At 43.3% G+C, this 24,053-nt stretch overlaps 2 protein-coding genes across 3 annotated transcripts; one reads left to right on the plus strand and one right to left on the minus strand.

Moving 5' to 3' along the window:
- Positions 1-616: 616 nt before the first annotated feature.
- On the plus strand, positions 617-7,864 carry arrdc3b (arrestin domain containing 3b). Of its 2 annotated transcripts, XM_087790947.1 has the most exons (8): positions 631-1,154; positions 3,162-3,243; positions 4,338-4,485; positions 5,279-5,381; positions 5,490-5,746; positions 5,832-5,988; positions 6,890-7,050; positions 7,139-7,864. In XM_087790947.1, the coding sequence occupies exons 1-8, from the start codon at positions 875-877 to the stop codon at positions 7,193-7,195; spliced, it is 1,245 nt and encodes a 414-aa protein (XP_087647073.1). In that variant the 5' UTR covers positions 631-874; the 3' UTR covers positions 7,196-7,864. The 2 variants fall into 2 exon arrangements, with proteins under 2 accessions (XP_087647074.1, XP_087647073.1); XM_087790948.1 differs by lacking the exon at positions 3,162-3,243 and having other exon boundaries at positions 617-1,154; positions 5,456-5,746.
- Positions 7,865-8,889: 1,025 nt separating this feature from the next.
- On the minus strand, positions 8,890-22,365 carry LOC148079397 (myocyte-specific enhancer factor 2C-like). The gene is made up of 10 exons (XM_087790949.1): positions 22,160-22,365; positions 17,853-17,966; positions 17,287-17,490; positions 13,002-13,145; positions 12,748-12,931; positions 12,638-12,679; positions 12,094-12,254; positions 11,909-12,035; positions 11,730-11,844; positions 8,890-11,006 (listed from the first exon to the last, which is right to left on the minus strand). The coding sequence occupies exons 2-10, from the start codon at positions 17,904-17,906 to the stop codon at positions 10,691-10,693; spliced, it is 1,347 nt and encodes a 448-aa protein (XP_087647075.1). The 5' UTR covers positions 17,907-17,966; positions 22,160-22,365; the 3' UTR covers positions 8,890-10,690.
- Between the last annotated feature and the right edge of the window lie 1,688 nt (positions 22,366-24,053).

Genomic DNA, 24,053 nt, shown 5'->3' on the forward strand with positions numbered 1-24,053 from the left:
TTCTGTCGTCGAATAAAATAACAAGTAGTTCAGTGAAGCTTCAACACAAACATGATGTAATGGATTGTCCAACTGGGTGGAGGTCCAGGGTCAGACCCAGGAGGTTCAGGTGTGGTATAGTTTTTTTTTTATGTACCTGCAGACGTATTTAAGTTTTATAAACTATAAGAAAAGAAAGGTGAAACAGTGACGTTAAGTTAGCTCGGAGAATTTAGAGGGAAAAGTTTTTTCTGGTGGAATAAAAAAAGTTTAATATTTTTTAAAGTTCAAAAATGTAAAATATAAAACATATGTTATCAATGTAGCGAGATAGAAATACAATATTATATATATATCGATAAAAAAGTCGAGATAAAAATGATGAAATAAAAGTATTAAAAGTCACAATGAGTTATATATATTTGTGTGTCAGTCACTGTCATCACCTCCGTGTCCCATCACTCGAGAACCAGCAGCCGATGACGTCTCTCAGCTGAAACGTTTATCGCTTTTTTTTTCTCGCTCCTCGCCGCGGGTGGAACCGGGCCGTACTGAACCCTTATCGCGGTTCCACATTCTGAAGTGAAATAAGGACGAACGGGTTACATCCGGTTCTGCCTCGCATGCGGGCTGAGCCTCTTGTGAGCGCGCCTGTCGCTGTGCGCGCACACGGCGACTGGATATTTCTGCCCACAGACGCCTGAGGAGCTCAGATGAGAGAGAAGAACCGACCAGGAGGAGCCTCGGATGAGAACCGAGCCCAAGAGGACCAGTCTAGCCGCCGCCTGATGAGACAGAACCTCGGCGGTCCTGGCGGCTCCGGCTCCGCGCTGGGCTCCCGGACTTGAGGCGGATCTGAAGTTCTCCTCCTCCCTTTGGACGTCTGTTCCCCGTCATGGTTCTGGGGAAAGTTCGGGCCCTGGCGGTCCACTTTGACTCTCTGAACGAGAACAACCTGCCGGTGTTCTCCGGGGGGGAGCTGGTGTCGGGTCGGGTTCTGGTCGAGGTGACCGGGGATGTGCGGGTCCGGAGTCTGGACGTGACGGCGAGGGGGGTCGCCAAGGTGCGCTGGACCGAGTCCCGGAACGCCGGAGCGAACACGGCGTACACGCAGAACTACACGGAGGAGGTGGAGTACCTGGAGCACCGCGACACGCTGATCGGAGGAGACCGAGGTAAGGCGGGCGCGTGCGCGATGGAAGTTCAGTGGTGCTGATGCAACAGCTGGTCATCCCTGAACCCAACTCAACCGAACCGAGACACACTCCCGGACCCGAACACACACTTTTATTACCGACGCGTTAGTCTCGCTCAGTGTCAGAACCGACGCGCGTGGGTTCTTTTGACGTCATCATCATCATCTCTACGTCACAGCGCAGAAGTTGAACACGGGTTCGGGGGAGCGGGGGGAGCGATGGTGATTTTTTGGGGGAGACTTGGGCTGAGGACGAAGGTCAAGTTCGGGTCCAGGTTCTAGAAAAAGAGGCTGAAGAGGAAACTCCCTTTGTGTTCAAGAAGCGGTTCAAACCTGTTACTGAGCGGAGGGGGGAGGAGGGAGGGGTGTGCGTGAGAGTGTCTGCGAGTGTGTAATTGTGTGTGTGTGTGTTTGTGTAAGAGTGTGTGTAGTGTCTGTGTGTTGTTTTTTGTCTAAGAGTGAGTGAGTGTACATTTGAGAGTGTTTTGTGCGGTTGTGTGTGAAAGTACAAATGTGTGTGTGTTTGAGAGTGTGTGTGTGTATGCGTGAGTATGAAGTGTGTGTGTGTGAGTATGAAGTGTGTGTGCGTGAGTATGAAGTGTGTGTGTTTGAGAGTGTGTGTGTGAGTAAGAAATGTGTGTGTTTGAGAGTGTGTGTGTGAGTATGAAGTGTGTATGTTTGAGAGTGTGTGTGTGAGTATGAAGTGTGTGTTTAAGAGTGTGTGTGAGTATGAAGTGTGAGTGAATTTGAGACTCACCTGTGGCGCTTCAGCAGCAACTGACCTGAGGTGACCTTTAAAAAAATAAAAAGATATAATAATATTCAAGTCCAGATCTGTGAGTGACTCGTTGGTCTTGTGAAGACTTTTATTCCTTTAGGGTTTTATAACTTTACAATAAAAATAAAAAAAACGTCGTCAGATAAAATGGAGGAAAAAAAATTGTGGCTCATATCACTTCCTGCTCTGACACTGACCTGTCCAATGCCGTGACCTCCGGGCCAGACAGCTGGGGTCAGAGGTCATGTGCCCACCTCCCATGTGACTCTTCTGACCTATTAAACAAAACACGCATAAAGCAGCAACACAATACAAATATGTGTATTTATTATTATTTTTGAACAACATTCATATTTATTATTCATTTATAATTGTCTTTCATTTTTCGATGATCATTTTTGTTTTTCTTAAATATGTGTACTGTATGTATTACAGTACACATAATATGTGTGTTATTTAATATGAAGTTATTTTGTTGTGAGTATTTCAAATGAAATAGAATAATGTCTCTTATTTTATTCCCATGTATTTTATTAATCTCTTATTATTTTTTCTTATTATTTAAAAAATAATAATAATAATAATAAAATAAATTCTGTAATGGTTCAAACCGATGGCATTAAAAAGTTCTGATACTATAATATGATGACCTGATTACATTTTTGAATGACTTTTTTTTTGCGTTTTCTGTACTCATAACAGTGCTGACGTCATACACCAGTAGTTCACGATACGATTTTAGGTGGCGATTATTAATATCTAACGAGTATATGTCAACGACTCATTACTACCTGGTCAAATCCCATGTATAAAAATCGATATCTAAAAGTACAATTCGATGTTTAAACTTCACTTTCCTACTCGCTGCCCGGCGTCATGCAACAGACCACGTGGCTCGGGTGGGAAGGGGCGGGGCCTGTCAGCTGATCTCAGCTCGTAACTGGGAGAGCCTTGTCCTCGCTCTCGACCAATCAGCGGCCGGGGACGCGGGCAGCGCTGCAGCGCGAACCGCAGGAGGAGGCGGTTGATTCCGGTTCGCGCCGGTCTGCTCTTGCTGCTAGACTGCGCGTACACGCACGCGCACAGGCGCCCGGCGCGAGCACGCCGCGAGGTGGCAGGAAGTCAAACTGAGAAAAAAAAAAACCAGACGAGAAGAAACAAGTTTGTTTTGGGAGGAGAAGCACGAGCGTGACTGTGTTTGTGTTGCAGACGAAGAGAGTCCAGAAGAAGGAGCTGCGGTTCTTCACGCGGGGTTTCACGAGTTTGCCTTCAGCTTCAACCTGCCGCAGATGTGAGTCTCACCTGTGCGGCGTCACGTGATCCATAATGGCGTTCATTCAAAAGTGACTTTTTTTGTCTCTTTTCTCATAATGAAGTAATTTATATATAATAAATAATATACAAGTCCAGATCTGCTCCGTGAGTCACTTTTATTTATTTAGGGGTTAATAGGTTTACAATAACAATTTAAAAAAAATGTCGTCAGATAAACTGTACTATATATATATTTGACTGTGTAAATGTAAAAACGTAACTAAAACCTTGAAGCGTTAGTTACTAACCAGACATAAATAATCAAAGTCGGATCATGATGATGAATTTGAAATATAATCGACAAACTTTCACTCCTGGACTTTTATTTTTTCACTTGTTGACATGTCAGTTTCCAGGTGTTTGACGCTGTTTGAAACATTTCATGAACTGAAACTAATATTTCTCAAATAATTTCTTCACACAAATGTTCTCGCTCAATAAACTATAACAACTACTATCTTCACACTTGTTTTCAACGCTCTCTTCGTCTCACTCCCTCAGTGTAAACTCAGCGTTGCTACTTCTCTCCTTGTTTTCCTTTATTGCACCAAGTTTTGTTAAACTATTTGCTGACGTTTGAAAAAGTAACTGAACATGCACTAAGAATGTTATTATAAACATAAGTATTTATCTCAAAGAAGTTCAGTTTTGTAACAAAATAATCCGAATAAATCCCAATAAAAGTAGATTTGAAACAATGAAACGAAAACAACACATGGTCCTTGAGACGGCTGAGCGAGGACGAGTGGATGTGCGTGTCTTCCTTGTGGAAAAGACATTCCTGCTCAACAACACGCAGATATCCAGAGGTCAAGGGTAACGATCTCAAACACGGTCCACTGAAAACACAATATGATAAAATCTGAGGACAAATAGTCGCTCGGCTGCGTAACCTTGACTGGTTTTGTATTGTGAACACAAATTAAATTGTGTAATTGAGTTTAGTCACGGTAGCTACTTCTTCTTACTCTTCCAATGAGCTATTTAGACGTTTAACAACTTAAACCTCTCAAGTTCAGATTGAGGGTTGAAGCTAGACCTGCTCTCTGACGCCCTCTTCTGGTCACTCAGGGCTCTGGCCACGTCCTTCGAAGGGAAGCACGGCAGCGTCAGGTACTGGGTCAAGGCCGAGCTGCACCGACCCTGGATGCTGCCGGTCCGAGCCAAGAAGGAGTTCATCGTGTTCGAGCACATCGACATCAACACGCCTCTGCTGCTGGTACGTCACACATTGATGCACGAAATATTCTAACTTTATTGGTTTGTTCACGTATAACTTTTAAAATCTCACCTGTCTCAGGTGAAGTTTGTCTGCGCTGCACTACCGTAATGACAGTTTATGAGTGCACTGAAACAACTCTATGCCTTGTAATTATTGTTGCTAACATGTTAGCTAAACAGATTTATTTTTATTTTATGGCATTATAACCCTTTTTCGTGTGTATAATGTATTTTATTTTAAATTGGAAAATATATATATTTTTTGTTAATTTAGAATCTTCAAATTACAAATTGAAACAACTGTTGTACAATGACATTAAGTAAGTAAGAAAGTAATTTATATTTATAGAGCGCTTTTCTAGACCAGGGTCACAAAGCGCTTAAACAATAAAAAAAAAATGCTCAAAAAAAATCTACTAAAAAGATCAAGATAACACAGATAAAAACAATACTAAAGCTTATTTTAGAATGTCCTTTTATTTATATATACAGTATTTATATATATATATATATATATATATATATATATATATATATATATATATAAATATGTGCCACATATGTATACTCCAGATGGTATATATATCTCCCATCATATTTAATTCTTTATTTGTCCCTTCTTTCTTTTGCCTGGACAGCCCATAATAACAGTATAATGTGGCCCCTGAGGAAATTCTATTGTCCAGCTCTGCTGAAGAACGCACGAGTGGTCAGCTGCTAACTAAGCTAATGCTAACTAACCGTCCTATATTAGCCAGTGGTCACATGACTGACTCGAGCTTCTCTCTCAGGCTCCACAGGCCGGGACCAAAGAGAAGACCTTGTGCTGCTGGTTCTGCGCCTCGGGTCCCATTTCCCTCAGCGCGAAGATCGAGCGCAAGGGCTACACCCCAGGTAAGACCAACCCTCCCCCCGCCCGCCCAGGACCCCCCGACTCTCACCCCTCACTCACGCGTCTTCTCCCTCAGTCCGACAGACTGATCTCTGTCCCCTCTCTCCAAGGCGAGTCCATCCAGATCTTCGCCGAGGTGGAGAACTGCTCGTCCCGGGTCGTGGTCCCTAAGGCGGCTCTGTACCAGACCCAGACCTTCTTCGCTAAAGGCAAAGGGAAGCAGATCCAGCAGCTCGTGTCCAACCTGCGCGGCGACCCGGTGGCCCAGGGCAAGAGCCAGAGCTGGGAGGGAAAGCTGCTGAAGATCCCGCCCGTGTCCCCGTCCATCCTGGACTGCCCCATCATCCGGGTGGAGTACGTCCTTGTGGTGAGCCACCCCCACCCCCCCTACCACCCTCGTGTCCAGGTCCCACCGTACAGCGTCATCAACTGCTCCTCGTCGCCCCCTGCAGGTCTACATAGACGTCCCTGGAGGCTTGAACCTGTCGCTGTCTCTCCCGCTGGTGATCGGGACCATCCCACTGCACGCTTGCACTTCCCGGACCTCCAGCATCAGCAGCTGCTGCAGCAGCGCCCCCGGCTGGCCGGGACTGACGGACCGACCTGAAGGTTGGAGACTTCTCAGTTTTGATCGAAACTGTTTAGTTTGACTGGATTGAAGGAAACAAACATGAAAATGCAATTTTATTTTAATGGAATTTGAAGTATTCACTTTTTATTTTGGTTGCTAAAAATCAAGAAATTAATTTTCTTCTATAGTTTTCATAAAATGAAACCATTCTAAACCTATAAATACTTTATCTGGTTCTTTTTATTTTTTCTCTCTTTACCATCTTTCCACAAGAAATACAAAACATTTTTTTTATTCATACATTTTATGATCATTGAACGATGTATTTTTCTTCAATTATTTATAATTAATAATAGTATTAATATAGGTATCCTCAGACATGCACTAGTCATAGAGTGCTTTACATAAAAGCAGAAATAAAACAACATGATTCATTGTAAAATGACGCACTAAGAACAGCACAATAGAACAACAATATGATAAAAGTAAGAATAAATTCTGAATAAAACACATTAGCGTAAAATGCAATAGAAATCATTAAAAGAGAGTAAAAACTAATTTATAAATCCAGTTATCTGTTGAAAGATGACATCACAAAAGTATTGTAGAACAAAAGAATAGTTCAAAATGGAGGAGATAATTTACTGTGGCAGCCATCTTAATGATCAGTAGATGCTAATTCATGCTAGCTGTAAGCATACGAGTCAGAAGTTTAACTGAATAAACTAAAGTGTTTTTTCATTGAATTGTCAAGTCGTTACAAATAATTGGCTGCAGTGAGTTTTCCAAGTGTTTCCACGCGACAACACAACAGCTACGACAAACTGGAAATACACAAAAGAGACACTAGCTAAGGGTTCACTAGCATGCAAGCGAACTAGCTAGCATGTTGCATTAGCTTATCTTATCTGGTCGTGACAGTCGACATGTGTGTTGCAGCTCCGCCCAACTACAGCGACCTCGACATCTCCGAGTCACGCCGTCAAGCGCTCCTGCGCGGGTGCGAGCCGCCTCCGGCGCCGCGGCGGGACGACGAGTCGGGACCCCTGCTGACCTTCATCACAGAGTTCAAATACCTGCCGCCGCCGCTGTACGCCGAGGTACTGATGATGATGGCGTCACGCAACAGAAGCGTCTGTTTCTGCTCATGTCGTTCAAGTTTAACGTCAGATTGTTTTGTGGGCTCAGGTGGACCCGTACCCTGACCCGGGCGACATCAGACCCGACTTGTGTCCGTCCCGCTGACGTGTCGTCAGATGACCCGGATCTAGTGGCCTTGGATCGATGACACTCGGACCAGAGATTTTGAACCCGGACCATCTGACCGGGTGTCTTCTGGTGGAATGATTGACGGGTGGGGGGAGGGGGCGCTACAAGACATTCTTTTCACACACACGTGTGTGTGTGTGTGTGAGGCCACGTGTGTTGACGACAAAAGAAACTTTTGTTGAACAAAAACTGAACAGAAGACGAACAACAACAACAACACAACTAAGTGTGTCGCTCCACACACACAATTTTTTACAAACGAGTCACATGAGGCACTTAATGAATCGCTCGGTTGTGTATGAAACGCACACACTTGTGTGAACGAAACGCACACACTTGTGTGAACGAAACGCACACTTGTGTGTCGTGATTGAGAGTGTGTTTGTGAACAAAAACATTAGCTATAAACAAACCAAATGATTGGAAACATTGTTACTAAGGTCACACGGGTCACATGACAAAGGTGAGCGCCCCCTACTGGTGTCGTCGCTGATGAAGCTGAATGTTTACACTTGTTCTTCCTCCTCAAGTGCAATAATAGAGTCTATTTTTGTATCTATCGTGTCGCCGCCATCTTTGTTTCCTCGCAGCGTTGATTCCATCTGTTTTGTAATTTTTTTAAAATAAAACTTTATTTTACACCGAGCGCTGACGCTTCTGTCCACGAGGAGGTCACATGACGGCTGTTTTGGCGTCCGCTGATAAACGGCAACCGGTTGGAACTGGATGTTGCTGCTGATGTATCCGAGTTCCTGCCATTACAGCAGGTCAGGTGACCTGCAGACGCTGGACAGGAACAGACTCATCTCAGACCCCATGAGCACAAATGAACTCTGTGAACCTCCACAGAAATAAACCAATGCCCTTGAACTCATCACGACTGATACACATGAAGGCAGCACAGACATCAATACTACTCCAGTACTGATAACACTAGTACTTCTACTTATATTCTTACTAGTCCTGCTGCTGTTGCGAATACTACTTTAGTTCTGATACTTCTAGTATTAATTACTGTAACACTGTTACAGTACTACAACGACTACTAGTAGTAATTACAACACCACTTATATTACTACTTTGACTTACCCTACTCTTGTACCGACACCACTAGTAGTGCGACTTCTAATATTCTTAATAGTACTACTACTGTTACTAATAGTACTGATACCTTGGAATAAAGGAAAATCACATTTTATCATCAGGAGCAATAACCAGAGTTTCATTGTTTGATCTCCATTACTGAAAGTACTATTACTACTACTGATAACACTTGTTATACTACTGTTACTTATACTACTGTAGTACTAATATAACTAGTACTAATACTGTTACTATTACTACTACTGATATTATTACTAACACCTCTAGAACTACAAGTCCTACTGCAGGTACTTGTATGACCGGTTATAATTATTACTAGTACTAATAATACTAAAATACAATTACCTATTCAACTAATTCTACTTCTATGATTCCTGCAAGTCCGTAAGCTACTAGTAATACTACCATTTAAAACTACCGGTAGGTAAAATGTCAGACACGCGTCAAACTTCTGGTTCAGAAGTGATTTTCAAACTAAAACAACACATGTTTGTAACAGAGCCTTTATTTTTTTTTTACTGCAAAATACAAATACCAGCACATTTCTGATCTACATGATGGACAACTTTTTAAAATCAGTTTCTGAGAAACATTTGCCTCCAGGTGGCGACAAAGTCCAGCTTATGTCGCAAATATTTGCTCAAAGCTCACGTGCAGCCGGACATCCACAGTTCAGGCAGTTACGATTAAATAATCAAACCAAACACACACGCTTGTTAGTTAACGCCCTGCAGAGCCGCTCGGCTTCTCCGTGACCCCGTCCGCTCCGTGACCCCACCCCGCACCCCGCTGCTCCGCCCTCGCCGACTCACCTCCGTCACACTTTAAGCTAAACCTCCGACTTTACGTGTACGAGACGACTGGGATAAAACTGCCTGTTTGCGATAGAGGGCGACGCCTGCGATAGAGGGCGAGCGCCCGGCTCTGCCGAAATCGTCGCGAGTGCAAAGAAATCGGCTTCCAGCATACGACACAATTACTTCAGAAACGAGTGCGAGATAAAACGTCGAGGGGTTCCACCCGCATGTATCGTCTCCGTGCTACTCAACCAGACCCAAGAGGGTCTAAAGTTACCAGTGGGATCTGTAACTCCGCCCACCTCCAGTCTGACAAGACGGATAAAAAGTTTGCGAGACTTTCAGCATTGGCCACAAGGGGGCGTCTGTGAGGAAAAACAGTTGGGTAACCTGCTAACTAGCGGCTTATCTTTGTAGTAACCCGTCAGTGGGCAAAAGAGCGCCCGACAGTTGGCCACTAGGTGGTGACTGTGAGCTACGATGAAGAACTAAAGAGAAACTTGTTTCTTCCGCAGACCCCTCCGTGTCCCGCTGCCCCCTAGTGGCGAAGAACAATGTGCTAGCTTGTTTCTGTACATTCGACATGCAGGCGACAAACTGAGAGTTCAAGCTCCAAATATACAACGTTTTATCCAAAATATTCAAATGTGAAATAATCTCAGTTGCCGCCGAAAAAAACCTGAAAACCTAAAAGAATAAAATCACTTTATAACTATGAAAAATAGAGATGTTGATTCTCTCTTATCGCTCATGTCGGAGTTTGGCAACGTTAGATTCGATTTCTAAATTTAGGATTTTCGGCGTCGTGGAACGGTTCTGGTTTCCCCCGAAGTTAACATTCTGTTTGGAAAGCGTCTGATCTTCTGTCAAAGTGCTTTCGTTGGCTGATGCTAATGCTAACAAAGCTATGCTAATGCTAGCAAAGTTAAACACTCTCAGCACGTCACCTAAACTTCCCCTCGATTCAAAACTTCTGTAGAAACATTCTTCTCTCGTCTTTCATGAAAAAACCAACCAAGTTTCCTTCACCTTCACACTTCCTCCCTCTCAACTCGTCACATGACCTTCCTTCCATCTTTCCTCACTTGAGCTAGCGACGCTAACGATCGCTGCACTTCGGAACTTCTTCCCTCCACCTTCTGTCCAACACTTTGTTTACGAAACACCAGAAACGTTCCGATCAATAAACGTTTGTCCAGCAGCTCGCTCGAGAATGAGCTATTTTAGGGTTGTTGGTTCAAAACCTCACTTTGGGTTTCTAATGAGGCGGCCTGCAGGTGGCACTATTGAGTGACAAATAGCCTTTGTAGAAAAAAGAAAACGGGAAATATTTTAAAACCAATTTTTTTCTGATAAATAAATAAATAAAATTAGGTCAATAAATTATTTATTTTGGGGTTAAATTCCTAAAACGACTTCCTCTGGTAGCTGAACAAACATTCCCCGTAGCGGCGCCGACCGGCCGCAATCATGTTTCACACACACTCGGTACAAGAATACGATAATAAGAAGAATAATAACACTATCAGGTAACTTTGCTGAAACGCGCCCCCTGCTGGCCGCGGCACCATCATGTGGCCCAGCCCTCCGATAGCCTCATGCGCTTCACCGACGGGCTGTGTCGGTCATCCACGCCGGTCAGGGGTCGCAGCAGGAAGGCGTCGTTGCCGTGGTGATCCTCGCGCTCCTCGCTGCCGTCGTACGAGCTGCCGCAGCTGGAGGCGCTGTCGCCGGGGGAGCGGCCCGGCTCTTTGGGGACCCTGCCGGAGCCGCAGTACCCGACTGTGGCGCCCACCATGCCGAGGCTCCGGTCCCGGGGCGGCGAGGCCGGCTCCGACTTGATGTGGAGGTTCTGGTGGTTCAGGTTTGAGGTCTGACACAAGTTCCTGCCGGGGATGAAGAGAACGATCGATTAATTACAGCTTATTAAACGTATTCTCTGAGGTTTTATAAGCTAATCCTGTTGTGTTATCAGTGTTATCTTGACCTTTAAAGTATATACTTTATTGAATATTGTTTTGATTGTTTAAGCGCTTTGTGACCCTTGTCCGGAAAAGCGTTATACAAATAAAAATTACTTACTTACTTACTAATCAGCTAGCATACTAAGCTATGCTACTTGTTTGCATAAATGACAGTCAATAAAAGTTTCAGATTCTCTTTAATAAGAGAAAATAATCAAGAAGTGATTGTGCAGTGACACCTTGTGGCTGCTGCGAGAATTACATCTGCCACTTTTCATTAATATTTATAACTACGTTCAAAATTTCTGTAAAAACTGGACAGAAAGAAACTTTGAAATGGAATCTGATGTTTGATTTTCCAGCTCGACGCTCATCTATTATTTTCTTCGTGAGAAATATGTCGAGCCTCGTTGTGTTTATGTCTTTAAAAAACGTATTTTTGTTTTATTATTTATCAGTTAAGAACCGTTACATGAACGTTTTGGACCGTTTCAAAAGTACGGTTGAGGCACACAACTTTAATAAAACACAAAACAAAGCTAAAAAACAAGGACATTGCTCAAAGGCTATGGAAGCTGTCGTGATGATCGATTGACTGCGAGTCTGGCCAACATGTGTTTGTGGCGTCATGTGACACAAACTCACCCCATGTGTCCGATCGTCGGGCTCTGCAGGTTCTGCATCTGCCAGTTGCTCATGGAGCCGAGTCCAGAACCACCAAACCCGGAAAGAGTGGCGAGCTCGCCGCCCAGAGAGAACTCTGCGGAGAGAAGAAACACGTGAGCTGCTGCGACCTTCGACCTGGTTCGGGTGCGACCACTGACCTGAGTACGGCGAGGAGCCGGTGGAGGGGTACCCGGCCAGGACCGGTCCGTGAAGAGTCTGGGAGCTGATGGTGGTGTTGGGCGTGGTCAAGGTCTGGGCCGTCTGCGAGTGGTTGATTCTCTGGTTCTGGAAGAGACGTTTTTTAATACACGGGTCTCCGTGGCGACCGTGACATCGAGCTCACCATCGGTGTCACGCTGGTGCACTTGTTCGGTGGCATCAAGGGTCGGAGGTCAGGCTTACGGCCCATCTGCGAGGGCGGGCTCTTGTCCTGCAGGCTCTTGGAGAGTCCAGTAGGGGTCAGTAGAGTTGGGGAGGAGCAGTGACTGCTGAAGCCTCCGTTTACTGTCAGGAGCCAATCAGAGAGGACTTTACTCAAACTCTTGTCAAATATATGATCATTAGACAAAAACACGATTAGACGCAAAAACTACTTTTCTCTCTTGATCAAGTTTTGAACATCTTCAGGGTTTTTAAATTATAGAAAGAATAGAAGAATAAGTGCCATCTGGTGGCTGCTGCGGGAATTACATCAAATACAGCCATCATCATAATCTCCATTAAAAATATATATATATAATGTAACGAAATTAAGTTGATCAACAGAATACTTTTGCTCTGATTTAAAAAGGGCCACAATAATCCAGTCAGAGGGCCATGTTTGGTCTGCTTGCCACACTTTAAAGGGTGATTTTGGGTTTTTTTCATTCTTCTTAAGTTCAACTCACCGACATTGACCCCTGACCCCGGCAGCTCGGAGCCCAACATCCCTGGAACAAGAAAGGTGAAGCGTCAGTGAAAAGTTCGAGGATGTGGACTTAGACCGTTCTTGGCTCACCGGAGGTTCCCGTGCTGGAGGGGCTGTGGGGGGACATGCTGTTCCTCTGCATGGACGGGTGCGTCAGCGGCAGCAGGTTGTGGTTGTTGACGGCGCCCCCGAGGCCCTGGTGGGAGTACAGCAGGCCGGAGGAATTGGCCGCCGCCATGGAGACGTTCATGTCGTAGCTGGAGGGGGGGAGGCCCTGGAGTGAGGAGGGGGAGCAGAGTCAGTCGTCATGGCGACGAGAACACCTGGAGAGCGAGGAGACTCACGCAGAGTCTCTGACGGTTGATCATCATGTCGATGTCCTCGTTGATCTTGCGGTACTTGTCTTCCGACTCGGGGCTCTGGCCAGCAGAGTCTTCGGCCTCGATGTCGGGGCTCTCGCAGCCGTTCATGCCTTTCTTACGCAGCGTCTGCGGGGACACGAGACAGGAAGTCAGCTTGTAATACACCCGTCCGCCGCCGAGGGGCGCCACAGATGTGAAAGCCACGTCATGGTCAACAGAAAGTGTTGGAAACGGTCACTATAAAAGATGTTACGCAGCAGCTCAGAGGCTCCATCATCAAATTAAATTAAATGACTTAATTGATCCGAGAGTCCAACAGGTCCGGCTGAGGACCATGAGTCCTGATGGTTTCTTACTCTCTTACTACACCAACCACCTGTCGATCTATGATCTGTTCATTTATTCCTCCCTCTTTTAACGACACTTGGACATGTCAAGGTAGCGTTTATAAAAGTCAGACTTTTCAGGTTACAATACACACACACACACATGCGCGCACACACACACACACACAACTCAAAAGTCCAGCAGCAGCTGCTGATGTGTTTGTTTCACCACTTCACTGGTCCAGTCATGTCCACCTGTTGCTCCTTACGGGGGGGGGGGGTCGAGGTGGTGTGGGGGATGGGAGGAGGGGGTTTCTGGGGGTGAGACAGGTGGGGGAGTCTGGGGGAGCTGCCAGCAATGATGATGGACCAGCTGAAAAGGGTAGGGCGAGAGGGGCGACCGTACAAGGTTGTTTTTTTACTCCCGAGGGTCGACAACAACTCGGACACAAACCTTCGAGTTGCTTCATACGACACTTTTATCACACACAACAACAAGTAAGCCTCACAGATACACAAATTAAAACATGACGCAAAACTCGTATTCGACAAAACAGACAAAACTTCAACGCACTTGTACACAAAGCCACAAAAAGTTGCACTGTAGGTAAATAACACAAAAACAATTGGTTTCTAAAACAGTAACGCACACAGAAGCACACAAACACGTGCTGAAGCACACAAGACTAACAAAAACAATGTCTTCAGGACACACACCAATTATCTTTACACACAAACATTGTTGATCGGAATCACACATCAAAAGACTCATGGCACACCCACACAAACCCAGGACATCGTATGTATAAGGGATGTGTTCATGAACTGTGTGGAGTCTCTCACAGATAATCAGATTATGATCGGATCTCAATCAGATTATTCATGTGTCTTTACGAGAAAGAAACGCCTTTGTTGCTCAGGGGCGCCTTGTCGCCCGCCGATGTTCCCCCATGACGCTCCATAAAAACCGGTCGGTCCTGACGCCGCACGCACACTCGCTCCACTTGAACACAACAATGACGTCCAAAAAAAACCAAAACGTCACGTCACATTCCAGAAGAGCCCGGAATGGAACATGTGACCTTTTTTTTTTTTCTCAAGCACCTCTCTCTGCGCCCACGACGAGCCGTTGAGGGAGAGAGAAAAGTGATTGATACATCACAGGAAGTGTGTGTCGTTTCTTCCTCCCACCGCTCGCACAGACGCACACAGTCATTCACACGCTCATGGCCCGTCAGCGCTATTTTAAGAACGCCGCGCTATTTTTAGCTCGCAGCCCATTTCCAGACCCAAAGTGGGCGGAGCCTCACAACTTCATCTGGTTCCAATCGGGCCGAGAAACACCAGCAAGCAAAACAAGAGTAGAAGTGAGGAATGTAGAAGCGCTCCAGGCTATTTATACACTTTCTCTCACACACACACACACACACACACACACACACACACACACACACACACACACACACACACACACACACACACACACACACACACACACACACACACACACACACACACACACACACACACACACACACACACACACACACACACACACAGACAGACAAAGGAGTCTCTCTTCAGCTAAATTCCTGTGTAGCACATTATTTCTTAGCGACCATCACAGTAAACTGCCGTTATATCATTCTTCTTCTACATCCTCCATAATGTTCACAGCTCAAGTAGTTTGAGGGGGTCAGTAGAGCGACCTAGTGAGTGTGTGTGTGTGTGTGTGTGTGTGTGTGCACATCAGCTACATTAGCACCTCAGTTGTCCTACGTCAGGAAACACATTTCCTTTGATTGATTTGAACTTTTGTTTTGTTTTTTCAAAGTGATTTATTTCCAAATCTTCCAAAGTGGGTTGAATTTACAATAAATAAAGACAATGAATCACTTGTTAATGAGGTTAAAAAAATAATTTGGAATTTCATGGACTGGATTTTCAAAATAAGGGCGGCTCAGAGCTAATGGTCGTCTCAGCGAAGACGACACAGCTTTCATAGATAGAAGCATAAATACCTAACATTCTCTTTCTATACATTTCTTTAACGTAAATAAACGTATTTTTGTTTTCATGCTTAGTGAGGTCAGTTAAACGTTTTTTTTTAAATACTCCTGTGAATGACCAAAAGATACTCTGATCTTGCATCAGTCAAGTCTTTTTGTCGTCAGTGACTCATCAAGAATCTTGCACATGTTTAACTATGCATTACATAGTACTTACATAACCGCAGTGCTACCACAGTTAAAGTCAGACGATCAAACTAGAGCCAAATAAAGTTGACGATCAATGGAACTGAAGTAAAGACACAGCAGAAGTCAATACATGTGTAGACGGATGACGTACTGAGGGATATACCAGCCTAAGTGTTAACTAAAATGAATTAAAAAAATCTGGCAAACATAATGATTACATATGACAGAATGTCGTGATGAGTTCAGGTGAAGTCGGTAAATCAAACTGTCACCTCCCCGTGTGCAGTGATTACACTAATTAGATGATGGGATTGAGGAGATTAGGGGAGATTACTCGGCATGTAAACCAGGTACTGACGGCGAGAGGCCATGAGATCGGCCTCGTGTTAGGGAGTTTCAGGTAAACACAAACACGAGCGCACACACGAGCATGCACATGCACAACTTCCCACGCTCAATTCAGTAAATCAAGATGAACTTAAATCTGAATAAGATAAAAATTAATGCAGCTCTAGCTATGTATTAGCAAAGATGGGGAGTAGCAATAGTTATAAAGAAGCTAAAGCTAATGCAGCTCTAGCTATGTATTAGCAAAGCTGTGGAGTAGCTAAGGTTATAAAGAAGCTAAAGCTAATGCAGCTACATCTTTGTATTAGCGAAGCTGTGGAGTAGCAATAGTTACAAAAAAGCTTAAGCTAATGCAGTGCAAGCTATGTATTAGCAAAACCGAGATATAGCAATAGTTATAAAGAAGCTAAAGCTAATGCAGCTACATCTATATATTAGCAAAGCTGTGGAGTAGCAATAGTTACGAAAAAGCTAATGCAGCGCAAGCTATGTATTAGCAAACCCGTGAAGTAGCAATAGTTATAAAGAAGCTAAAGCTAATGCAACTATATCATTGTAAAGGTTTAGCTGTGAAGTAGCAATAGTTACGAAAAAGCTAAAGTTGATGCAGTTATAGCTATGTATTAGCAAAGCCGTGAAGTAGCAACAGTTATAAAGAAGCTAAAGCTAATGCAGCTAAAGCTATGTATTAACAAAGCTGTGAAGTAACAATAGTTACGAAAAAGCTAAAGTTCATGCAGTTATAGCTATGTATTACCACTATGTAGTAGCTAGAGTGGGGCCAAGATAGCTTCCTGCTGGGGACTTGCTAATGGAGTTTCATGCTATTGCTAAGCTAGCAATGCAGTCAAAACAGGACACAGCCATTAGAAAGCGGCAGCTAAAGAAACATGTGAGCAGTGATGCGTCCAAAGCTGCTAAACCTACGCAGCATTAAAACTTATGTGGCTAAAGCGTTGTTCGAAGACACAGCCAGGTCAGGTACAGCTAAAGTAGCGACGTGTCTAACATGATGCAACTGAGAAGGTGAAGTATGGCAGGTTTCTCTTTTAACAGGTGGACGGAGGAGGTGAAGCTACTTAGCAAAAATGCTAACTGAAGCGGGACGTTTGAGGGCAGCGTTCTATAACCTCAGGCGTCTACACGTAGAAGACACAGGTTCCTCAAGCACCTGCAGGAGATTAGCGTCAGTGCCAGACGCGCCCTGAACTTTGACCTCAGGCTACTTAAGCTAAGACCATGTTTGATGCTAACGCTGTTACACAACACCGAAGATCTCGGTCTCCTGAGCTCGTGTGCTGCGGGGGGGACGGCATTAACAGGAAGTGACATCACGATCGTCGAATGACGCCGCAAGGTCAACGTCAAAAAGGGTTGAATTTTCGCATGACTCACGTCGACGATGTCCGCGTTGGTGCGACTCTCGTGCGGCTCGTTGTACTCGGTGTACTTCAGCAGCACCTTGTCCATGTCCGTGCTGGCGTACTGGAACAGCTTGTTGGTGCTGTTGAAGATGATGAGCGCGATCTCGCAGTCGCACAGCACGCTCAGCTCGTACGCCTTCTTCATCAGCCCGAACTTTCGCTTGGTGAACGTCACCTGCAGGGGGGAGGAAGCGCGTTAGCATCAATAGACTTTTATTTTGAAGGCCATCTTCTTTTGGTTTTCAAGCTTATAATTTAAAGAGACAACATTTGAGACAAGATATTTACAATCACATGTGTCAAAGTATGAAGATTTTTAAAATCTTTTTTTTGTGTGTGTCAGTGTGACATCATCAGAGGTGGCCCCTGAGTCCATGCTGCTACTGTTTGTGCGCATTTCCTGTCATAACAGGAAGTGACGTTGCAGACTCAGCCTTGTGTTGAATAAGTATTTGTTGTCTACGTGATCACCATACGTGGAGGCAGAAGGTGCGTCCAGAATGTTTCTGGCCGATGACATCATCGTGTGCGTCTTACGTGTCTGTTGCGTTCGTCCATGATGCGGGCGATCTGGATCTTCTTCCTCCCCATCTTGGTCTTCCTCGTCTGACTTCCTCTATGGACTGGATGACGTCGTCACTCGTCAAATTTCTACAACACAAAAACAAACGCACGTCACGAACCTGCGTTGGGATGAGGAAGGACGGGTTTTTTTTAAACGCTTCAGGTCGGCAGGTGTGTACACACATTCTTCTGTTGTTGTGACAACCGCTACACAACAAACATTGGATTGGAACCATCTTCACGGGTGCTGGTCATGTGACCTCCTGGGGACTCGCCCAAGATCTCCTCGCACAGGAGGCAGGACATGGTGTGTGTAGTAGTTTACTTCTATTTTCATGTGTGTGTTAAAGTGTGTGTGCAGTGTGACAGGTTCAATGCTGTGTATCTGAACCGACATGGGTTTGTGTTGTGTGTTAACGTTGTTGTGCTGTTGTAAGGTGACTTGTAGGAACATGTGTGCGACTCCTTGAATAACATTTTTGAAATGTTTGATCTGGACAAGTTTGTGTGCGTCGCCAACTACCATTTGTGCCTTCTTAGGCGTGTCTGTTTGTGTGTGTGTGTGTGAGTTTATTTTTACATTTTTATGTGTAACAAATGTGTTCCAGTAACTCTGTAAATAAGTGTGATCATTTCGTGTTAAAGTTAGTGTGTAGATCAGTGTGCGGTTTGTTATGAAAACTATGTTTTGTTTCTCGGGTCTGCTGTTGTTGCAAAGTTAGTGTAATGTGAATGTATCTCCATTCAGTGTGTGTGTGTGTGTGTGTGTGTGTTTTCCCATGTGACCTGCGTCTTGTGTCTGGTTGTGTCTTTAATCTGATCTCAGATTTAAGTGGATCTTCACACACAAACACATGCGGTCGTTGGACTCATCATCATCCCGGCTGCACAGAAGTGATGAAGTTGTGAATATAAGCATCACCACTTGTTGCCATATCAACAATCAGGTATTCGACCCTTGACCTTACGTCTTGCCCCCCATCCAAAATAAAATGTGTCAGTCTAGCCAAAGCGAGTCTCTACCTGCCACCACACCACCCACTGCAGTGAGAGTCTCAGTGTCCCCCCTCGCCTGCCCCCCCTGCAGGATCTAAGGAGGGATGTTTGGTCTACGGCTGCATAATCGACGGATTCAAACACCTGCATGACAGCAAACCTCTCGAGCAGCCACCGACGGTATTTTTAGAGCTCGGCGTTCCAAAAATAAAGATATGAACTTTTTACCGGAAAAACTACAAACTGGAAATGGGACTCGAGTCTCAGCCCGAGACCAGGACAAGTTTGTGGACCGGGACCAGGACCTGACAGAGACCTGAACGTCCTACAAGATGATCTGATCGAATAATTCGAACCGCTGAGCCTCCACAGCAAACAACGTCATCTTCAACTGTCTTTATAAATAGTTTGGACAACAACAAAAGTGTCAAACAAAAGCTTCAACAAGTGTCATTATAAATAAGAGTAAAAATTAACGGCATCAATAGTAATATAATCAACTGTCAACAACTACAGCAAAAAGCCACACGGAGACCAAGAAGGTCAACAACAGCAATAACAATAACCACAAAATAAATTCAGATTTAATAATAACAACATCATCAACAGTTAAAACACCCTGAGGCAACAACAACATCAATAGAGATAAAACAACATTATTAATCAATCAACAAATTCAACAACCAAAGTGTCAACAACAACAAAATAAACTGAAATAAAACTACAATATAACAATAGTGTCAATAACAACCAAATAAACTGACATAAAACTAAAATATAACAACAGTGTCAATAAAAAATATAAAATATAACAAAATATAAAATATAACAACAGTGTCAATAACACATTAAACTACAATATAATCACCACAGTCAATAACAACTAAATAAACACATAAAACTACAATATTATCACCAGTGTCAATAACAACTAAATAAACACATAAAACTACAATATAATCACCAGTGTCAATAACAACTAAATAAACACATAAAACTACAATATAATCACCAGTGTCAATAACAACTAAATAAACACATAAAACTACAATATAATCACCAGTTTCAATAACCAAATAAACGGAATAATAAATAAATAAAACTACAATAAAAGCAAAAGCCTCAATAACAACAAAATAAACTAATATTAATATAATTAATAATATTAATATTAAATAGTTATAAATAATAACTATAATATAATCAAAAGTAAATAACCACTGTGTCAACAACAACAAAACAAAAGGGATATAAAACTACAAAACAACCAACAGTGTCAATAACCACCGTTTCATAAACAACAACAAAATAAACAAAGATAAAACAACTATTTTTTTATATTGTAAATAAACTTGTCTGAGTTTAACTCAACTTGGTTGTTACAGTCAGATTTATTGTCACATTGACTCGTCAATACTTCAGATTACAGATTACTTCAGATTACAGTAGGCTCACAACACGTTGGAGTTCTAATGGATCTGGATCAGAAGAGCAACTCTTCAAGTTCTAAATCTTTTGATGAACCCACGAGTGGATCAGAACCTCAGCCTGGATCTGTGAACTCAGGACGATGAAAGCCCTCTTGAAGTTCCCACCTCCAGGCGAGAACGTCGTCTCCCTGACTCCGCCCCCAAGAGTCACGATCTCAACGTGCCTCTCCTGGTTCACACACGTCCACGAGACTTGACCTTCACTGGAAACTTCATGTGTTCGTAACAGTGTTGTGACTCAGACCAACCATCACTCATACACACGTCCTTTGACGGTCACTCAATCCTTCCCTCGATCACACACATACACAACCACTGTGGTGTTTGTTTGCACACGCACACAACAGTTGTTCACACATGTACACATGAACCTTATGCTACTTCTATCATTCATTCTTTCATCATTTAATTGCACAAAAACTTGTCTTAAAACTCTTGTGAGAACAAGTGTGATCAGTAAACGCACACTTGCTCGCACAAATAATCACTTCACTGGGACAGCCTCACACACCACAACACACACCATGTGATTCAGACACACAGCGAACACATTCACATGTACTTGTTCACACAAGTTTATCATTTTGTTTACAGACAAACAAATACTGACAAGATGCTGCTAATCCTACTCCCTGTGTACATTAATATGGTTACACACTCGCTCACACACTTGCTCGTCCGAAGGTGTGTAATTGTCGTCATGTAAAGGTGTTAGAACTTGATGAAAATGTCCAACTCAGCAGATGTTGGACAGCTGTGAGTCACACGGGAAGGTCACCATGACAACCCACCGCATCCACATAACAGTTTTCCACACGTTTTTTTTTAAGTCGTCGTACGGCGGAGATGAAGGGGTCACATCCCAGATCCACGACCAAAGTACCTTCAACTTTCTGAACTGTTCTCATGTCTGAGGTGAACATTAGTGAGTAAAACTGAAACAAACCAAAACACACTTGTGTGATCCAGAGGTCACTGGTACATACTCACAACTAAACACCCCATGAGGGTGAGTGGTACTACCACGATACTACCATACCTTAGTGAAGTACTCTTTGAGGTACATAGTCACAACTATGACTACATGACTGGTAAAGTACTCGACTTCAACAGGGACTGACACGGTGACATCTCCCCGACCACGTCACATGACCGGTCATGTACAGCGTCACATGTTCATGTCAACAGGAAGTGGATATTAAGTCGAATTCTGAAGCCGCTTTTTCCTCGTTTGTTTGCGACCGACTCGACAAACGAACGACGATCCGACCAGAAGAACGACGTCACGACGAGTCGACGACTTCGATAGATTGTTCGCATGTTGACTCTCGTTTGTTTACAAACCGTTGTTTACAATTAAGATTTCATCGCCTTTTTGTTTGGTCACATGTTTTTACTTTAGTGTTTTAAAGAAAAGTTAACATAATTGAAGCCAATAACGTTGGAATAGATAAAACTGGATTGTAGTTTTAATGATTTACACTGTGTACAATTAAGTTTTTAATTCACATGTTTTACTTCTTCTTTTACTTTAAAAAAACATGTACACTATTTTAAAATAGATTATTCTTTAAAACCATTTCATATATTATACAATATTTAAATAGCTTTTATTTAATTTGAGTTTTTAACTTGAACAATTGTTCAGATCCTCACACGAGTGGTCAACATATCAGGTCAGGGGCCCCCCGGCATTGAGTGACCGGGGGCCCCGACACCGTCACCATCACCGAACATCCACCGTCATCTCAGCTTCACAACTATAACCACGAGAACTCGAACCGAGCTTCTTACCGACTGTTGGAGAAAAGTCCAACTCTTTGGATCCAGCATGTGTTCGGAACCGAGGCGGAACTTTTAGCTTTTTTTTCTCGGGACGTTTTTTTTTTTTCTCTCCCCCAATAAGTTGTTTCGCCGGATGACGTCCAGAGCAGCGCAGTCACGACAGCGATCAGCACCGGACCCACGAACACACACTGACACTTCCACACGCGGGGCGTTCACGTCCTCCAGACTCAGGCAAGGGAGGGAAGAGGAGGTTGAAGTGGGAGGAGGGAGGAACTGCTCACGCACTCGCGGTTCCACTGACCTGTTCCGGCTCGGTGTGAAGTTCTCCGACCAGCGGTTCGGTCCAGCGTCGATTCTTCTTCTGGCGCTCGCGCCTTTTTTGAGGGTTCTGCAGCACCTGGAAATGTGACGTCATAGCCGGAGTTAACGACAGAAAACTTTCGTAGAAACAAGTACAGAATCGATTATTTTAAGAACTTTCACTGAGTTTAAGTTTCACTTTCAACTAGTCAAACGTTTTCTTCTTTTTCCAAAAAATCTGAGCTCCTTTGGCGATTCAGTGAGACACCGACATCTGCTGGAAGGCTCTGGAACTACAATCCAGTAACACGTTTTAATCGAGGTTTTATTGAGGATTTTTTTTTTCAAAATTAAAATGAATATAATTCTTTCTAGTTGCTTATAAGTCGACTTTACGAAGAAAACGGATTAAAAGATGACTTGTATCATGAAATCCAAAAAGATGCTGAGCGACACTTAACTTGGATATTGAACACTAGAGGCCTGAACAAATAAAAACGTCTTAAGATGTTTCTTAAAGGAGTCAGTAGATCCATCAAGCGCAAAGATAGGAGGAAGATCGTTCCAAAGCTTAGGAGCAACAGCCTGAAAATATTTCTCTCCTCTGGTCCTGAACCGTGTGCGAGGAACCATAAGTAGATTCTGATCCACAGACCTCAGAGCCCGAGCTGGGGTGTAAGGCTGGATCAGATCACTGATGGAAGGTCTGACCATGAATAGATCTGAAAGTAAGAACCAGAATTTTAAAGTTGATCCTGAAAGAAACTGGAAGCCAGTGAAGAGTTTTAAGGATCGGAGAAATGTGAGTTCTTCTACTAGAGCAGGTTAGAATTCTCGCTGCAGAGTTTTGTATCAACTGCAGGCGAGACAGATCCTTCTTAACTCCTGTTGTGTTATCAGTTTTATCTTGACCTTTAAAGTAAATACTTTATTGAATATTGTTTTGATTGTTTAAGCGCTTTGTGACCCTGGTCTGGAAAAGCGCTATACAAATAAAAATTACTTACTTACAAGCTGTGACTCATTGTTGATTTGCTTGGATATGTTTTTTCGTTTCACTAATATAGTCTTAAACTGTAAAGTGTCTTGAGATAACTTCATTATGATATGACGCTTTAAGTGAAATTCCTAAACACTCTTGAATTGTATATAAAATAGCCTGAAAAAGGGTTGAATTGCAACAGGAAATAAAGATTTGGGGATGAAAATATTAAATAAATTAAAAACGTTAAATATTGATTGAAAAATAGCCAATTACATTTTGTGGCGTTATTATTTTTTAATTACATCACAACAAAATAAAAACAAGTTATTTTAAAAAGGTGAAAAAGTTTTTTAGTAAAAAAAAAACATCATAAAGAAGCAAAACTGAATTTATATGATCATTAATTTAATAAGTATATAAAACCATTTTTTTTACTTCTACAAGCTAATAGTTCTTTCACTGTTTTTTTTTTTTCAACTAAAACTGATCTGCAGGATCAGAACCAAGTGGACCCGACAGAGATCAAAAGGCTGCTCTGCCAGCAAACTTCTGCTGGATTGAGGTTTAAGACCAAGAGAGACGTTGCTGAGATACTGGGTGTCGTGTGGACGCGGC

This window comes from Callionymus lyra, chromosome 5 (genome assembly GCF_982586985.1).
Source record: "Callionymus lyra chromosome 5, fCalLyr1.hap1.1, whole genome shotgun sequence".
Taxonomy (NCBI): Eukaryota; Metazoa; Chordata; class Actinopteri; order Syngnathiformes; family Callionymidae; genus Callionymus; species Callionymus lyra.

Bases quoted from the DNA above. Each gene is read 5' to 3' on its own strand.
- arrdc3b (XM_087790947.1), top strand. From the start codon at position 875: ATGGTTCTGGGGAAAGTTCGGGCCCTGGCGGTCCACTTTGACTCTCTG. The intron at 1,155-3,161 runs GTAAGGCGGGCG...TTTGTGTTGCAG, and splicing joins GCTGATCGGAGGAGACCGAG to ACGAAGAGAGTCCAGAAGAA. The intron at 5,989-6,889 runs GTTGGAGACTTC...TGTGTGTTGCAG, and splicing joins ACTGACGGACCGACCTGAAG to CTCCGCCCAACTACAGCGAC.
- LOC148079397 (XM_087790949.1), bottom strand. From the start codon at position 17,906: ATGGGGAGGAAGAAGATCCAGATCGCCCGCATCATGGACGAACGCAAC. The intron at 12,036-12,093 runs GTGAGCTCGATG...CGTCTCTTCCAG, and splicing joins GCACCAGCGTGACACCGATG to AACCAGAGAATCAACCACTC. The intron at 11,007-11,729 runs GTGAGTTTGTGT...CATCCCCGGCAG, and splicing joins CCGACGATCGGACACATGGG to GAACTTGTGTCAGACCTCAA.